The sequence below is a fragment of the Brassica oleracea genome, chromosome C5, assembly GCF_000695525.1.
Source record: "Brassica oleracea var. oleracea cultivar TO1000 chromosome C5, BOL, whole genome shotgun sequence".
Taxonomy (NCBI): Eukaryota; Viridiplantae; Streptophyta; class Magnoliopsida; order Brassicales; family Brassicaceae; genus Brassica; species Brassica oleracea.
In genome coordinates this window covers 43,383,894-43,388,575 of record NC_027752.1, presented here as the reverse complement: position 1 = coordinate 43,388,575, position 4,682 = coordinate 43,383,894, and the positions used below count along the sequence as shown (strand labels likewise).

At 37.2% G+C, this 4,682-nt stretch overlaps 1 protein-coding gene across 1 annotated transcript; it reads right to left on the bottom strand.

The window, feature by feature from the left end:
* Positions 1-1,529: 1,529 nt before the first annotated feature.
* LOC106292390 lies at positions 1,530-2,945 on the bottom strand. The gene is made up of 2 exons (XM_013727980.1): positions 2,316-2,945; positions 1,530-2,249 (listed from the first exon to the last, which is right to left on the bottom strand). The coding sequence occupies exons 1-2, from the start codon at positions 2,943-2,945 to the stop codon at positions 1,530-1,532; spliced, it is 1,350 nt and encodes a 449-aa protein (XP_013583434.1).
* Between the last annotated feature and the right edge of the window lie 1,737 nt (positions 2,946-4,682).

Genomic DNA, 4,682 nt, shown 5'->3' with positions numbered 1-4,682 from the left:
CAGAATCTAACCAAAGCACTTGAGACAAAGTAGTCTCTTCCCAGCTCCAAAAATGATAAAAGTGCTAACAAATGTGTGAAGGATAAACATAAGCTTTTAATGATTCCATAGCTTCTAAGCGGAGTATTACTCAATACTTTTCATGGTCAATCACCTAATGAGTGTGAAATGGGGCCGTTTCTAGGAGAATGAATGCAAGGCTATATTCTCTAAGTTCACTCATGAAAACCAGGAATAGTTCAGGGCCACAATGAACACAATAGAGAACTAAGTTCTACGAGAAAATGAAGCTGCGTTATGCCTGTTGTCTCGGTTTACATAAAACACCGGTTGGTTCAAGACATCATGTTCACCTTCTGGTAAAGTAAACCCGACAGATATTAACTATGAGTGGTTCAAGGCTTAAAAATGCCACCAACTCAAACACAGTGAATTTTTCGCAAACACTCTCGATAAGTTTGTCTAGTCTAGTAAAGATTAGAATAAGTATAGTTTTTAAAGTCTATCGAGTCTGCATTTAGTCTGCATATGTTTTAGAAGAGTCATTTCTTTTCATGTGGGGGATTGTTGGGCCTAATTATTAAGCCTAATGGCTCAAATAATATATGGCAAAATGTGAAAACAAATGGGCCTATGGGTTCTTATAAAAAGCCTTGTTGGCTTTAATGAAATGAAGTTAACAACATCCCACATTGGTTGGGAGAGTTGATTTTGAGGAGTATATATATGTCTTCATGACATGAAAGGTTAAACAGCTCAGAGGAAGAGAGAGCTCCCCACGCGCGCGCCGCCGCCACCGTCCGGCCGGCGCGGCTCGGCTCGGCTCGGCTCGGGCTCGGGCTCGGGCTCGGGCTCGGGCTCGGTCTCGGTCTCGGTTAAGCTCAAGTTAAGCTTAAAGTTTTGGACCAAGTTAAGCTCAAAGTTTTGCCATTTAATTCCCAAAAAACGACATGCATTTTATTTTAAACAACACGTAGTTCGTTTAAAAACAACACGCTGTCTCTCTTCTTGACGATAAGTTTAAACGAGAAAAGATCTTGCGGAGGAAGTTTCGTAACGCCTCGCCTCCGAGATCCTCGCGAGATTTTCGCCAACGTGCGCACGTGCGGCATTAGTTACGGAAAATGGCTCGTCTTCTCTTCTTTAAAAACTCGTCTCCTCCTTCATTTTTCTTTAAGTTTTTACGCAACAAAAATCACCAGATCCCTCAACGTAAGTCTAGAGAGTGTTTCGTAGAGTTTATAGTTCTATAGGGCGATCACGAGTGAGGCGTGATTCGTCTGCCATGGTTGTATCCTGGGACTCTATATTCGTACAGTCCCGTCTCACTAACGGAGCGAATATTTTGAGTTAAGGAAAGAGATCATATCTCGACTCCATGTCTCTTTGCGAATATGATTTCTTATCGTTCTTGTATTCGTCTTTTACATTCGTTTATTTCCTTAACATCGCTTTTATTCTATCGTTTATGTCAGTCCGGTTTTCCGGCTTCTACAAAGTAAACAAAAAAAGAAGTAAAAGCAATAATATTACAAGCATACCTCTGCTTTAGAAATGCTGATTTCCTGCTCCTCAAGATCACTTGTGTTGTTGATTTTACTCTTCATAAACAATCCAATGGTTGAAGATGAACTCATCGGTGTTATAACCATATCATCAGACACAATAAACCTCATATCTCTCTTCACAAACCCAAAACTATATTTTGAGGGAGTCTCAGACTTGACTTTTGGGTCCATTGGTATCACGCCTAAACTTCTCAATGGTTTACTCTTAAGGTTTTTAACATTCCTTACAAAACTCAGAACCGGAGGCGCAGGACCAAGAGTATAGAGTTTAAAATATACCACTGTTGGCTGAGAGGGAATGTCAAGAACTTGTTTACTGCATGTATAATAATAAGGTACCTCCAAGGGAGTGGAAGCTGAAGAAGCTTCTCTACACTCACTTCGGCACAAATTCCCAACACACCCCAAAACTGAGCCATTATTAGATAATAATGACCATGCCAACTCAAGAGGGAGAGCAAGAATACCAAGAAGAGAATCAATAAAGTCTTCACTGCACTCTGCATAGATAATCTTCTTGTCAGACTTTCTGACAAATATCTTCACATTACATTCATGGCCTCCTTTACCACACCCCACTTCTAATGTATGAGTAGACGGCCGTTTTAGAAAATCTTTGCCGAGGAAGGTACGTGATAACGGAAAGTCCGAAGCAAAAAAGTTTCCAAGTAGAGTCAGCACCTACACATTTAGATAAGATTAAATGAAGCATCATAACAAATAAATGGTGTAGTAAAAAGATGGTACCTCTTTAATGCCAGCATCAAGAAGAATCTCTTTCACGTCATCAAAATCTGCATATCCTAGTAAATTAAGCTCTTTTGAAATAACACCTAGAGAGCTCAAAGTCACTCTCAGATCATCAGTAACAATGTAAGAAGAACGGCAACTGACAAACACTCCATCGTCATTGTTTCCTATTGGGCTTCCGAGTTGATCTTCCTCTGAAACTTGAAACTCCCTTGTCATCAAATCTCCACAGCTACACCTCGAAGTGTTAAAGTTGCTGTACTTCTTACAACTCCTAGGAAAAAGTGGGCATGTGAAGAACTTTGTAGCCTCAGTATCATCAATGTTCAGCTTCAGTCTCCTGCAATGGATCTCCTTAATGCTCCTCGGGTAAAGCAACATAGTTCTGCAAGCCTCAGTCTCAAAATCGTCGATGGTCATATCTGAAACACTTTTGTAAATGTTGTTAAAACACCCTAATCTCATTGGCTGCTGCTTGTGTTTCTGGAGAAGTCTAACAATGGTGCCCATGGGAAGTGTTAGGAGACTGAAGAGGACGTCAACAAAATCCCTACAAGCCTCAGCTAGAACAACTTTGTTTCTCTTCTCATCAACTAGAAGTCTCAGACTAAACGGTGTTTCCTCCATTGGAAAGAAAAAACAAAGAATAGCAGAAGAGTGTTTACCAAATTATGTTCTGCATGTAGAGAGACAACAATGATTCGCTTATATATTTACATACTGAACCACCAAGGTTGGTACTTGGGAGTTGGGACTAAGGAATAGCAAGAGGTTTCTTATCTGACATTAATTTGAACCGTGATGATTCAAAACATCGAAACTCAAAAACAATCTGAGCTTCCCCATGCCGCGTGGTTGAAGTACATGTCCCAATGAGGCAATGACTTTACTATCAAATTAAGAAAATGAAGAGTCTTCTTCCGTTGTGTAAATGTAGAGTCTTCTCATGTTTTTTCTTAGGGCTGGGCATAAAATCCATAATCCCAAATCCGAACTTAATCCGAACCAAAAAACTCGATCCGTATCCAGTCCGAAATTTTAAAAATATCTGAATGGATCCTTGAGGTGTTATAAAACATATCTGAATCCAAAGTGTTATTAACCGAATCCGAATGGGTAACCCAAAAATCTGAAGAGCCGAAAAAATATCTGAAGAAACCGATCTAATGTCCAAATTAATATACAATATAAATATTTGAAACATAAATATGTAATTCAAATATTCAATTTCTATATTATTTGGATATGATATCTAACAATAAGTATTTAAAAATTTAAATAAAAACCTTAAATACTCTATTATATACCAAGAAGTAGATATTTCTTATGTTTTACTTTTAAATTTTAGATTTTACTTTGGATATATCCGAACCGGTCCAATATAATTCGAATTCGAACGATATATGGTTACTTCAGATATATCCGAACCGATCCGAAACCGAAGTGTTATACCTGAATCCGATATGTACTTGTAAATTTACTAGAATGGGATCTAGGAATTGTTACAAAATAGAACCAAAATCTAAAAAACCTGATCCGAACCGAATGGGTATCTTAACGCCGAGGCCTATTTCCTCTTGTATTATCTTAAGTATTTACTTCTATTTGTTTCGTTAGTTGTAGGTTTCACATGTAAAAACTATATGAAAAAGAAGCCGTAAGCTTAGTGATCTTCAGAATCAACTGACTTGATCTTCACAAATTAACTTATTTGTTGATGTTTTTCTCGATGTATTTGGATTATTTGTTTTACATTCAATACTCCCTATGTTTCCAATTATAAGTAGTTTTGATTAAAAACACAAGTATTTAGAAGAACACATTTATAGCTTTATCATTTAATTAAAGATATAAACAAACCAATAACAAATCATATTTCTAGCTTTGCTTTAAACTTTTGGTTTTTTGCAAGATTGACTCAAAACTCAAAGTCAAACCTAAAACTAACTCATGTTTTTCTTGGATTTTTTTTTTATCCTATTCACCCCACAAGTTCAAAATATTCACGAAAATACCATCAAATTTTTTTAATTTATTTTTTCCGAAAATGACATTTTTACTCTCTCACCCTCATCATCTTCAAGTAATTACAAGATTGCCATTGTCATCAATACCCCAACCACCATGAACAACCAATTTGAAGCTCTTAATGCACCTAAAATCAATTTACACTCTCTCTTTCTCACTTGTTATGAACTAAAAACAACATCTCTTTCACTCTGCCTCTATATTCATCCAAAAAACTCAAGCTTTTGATTCAAATTTTTTTATGGTTTATAGAGCCATTCAAACATACTATTCTTGGTGGGTTACTTTCGTTTGAGATTGTGGGTGGTTGGAGAAGACTCTGTGTGCTAAGGAAGT

Bases quoted from the DNA above. Each gene is read 5' to 3' on its own strand.
- LOC106292390 (XM_013727980.1), bottom strand. From the start codon at position 2,945: ATGGAGGAAACACCGTTTAGTCTGAGACTTCTAGTTGATGAGAAGAGA. The intron at 2,250-2,315 runs GTACCATCTTTT...CTAAATGTGTAG, and splicing joins TTGATGCTGGCATTAAAGAG to GTGCTGACTCTACTTGGAAA.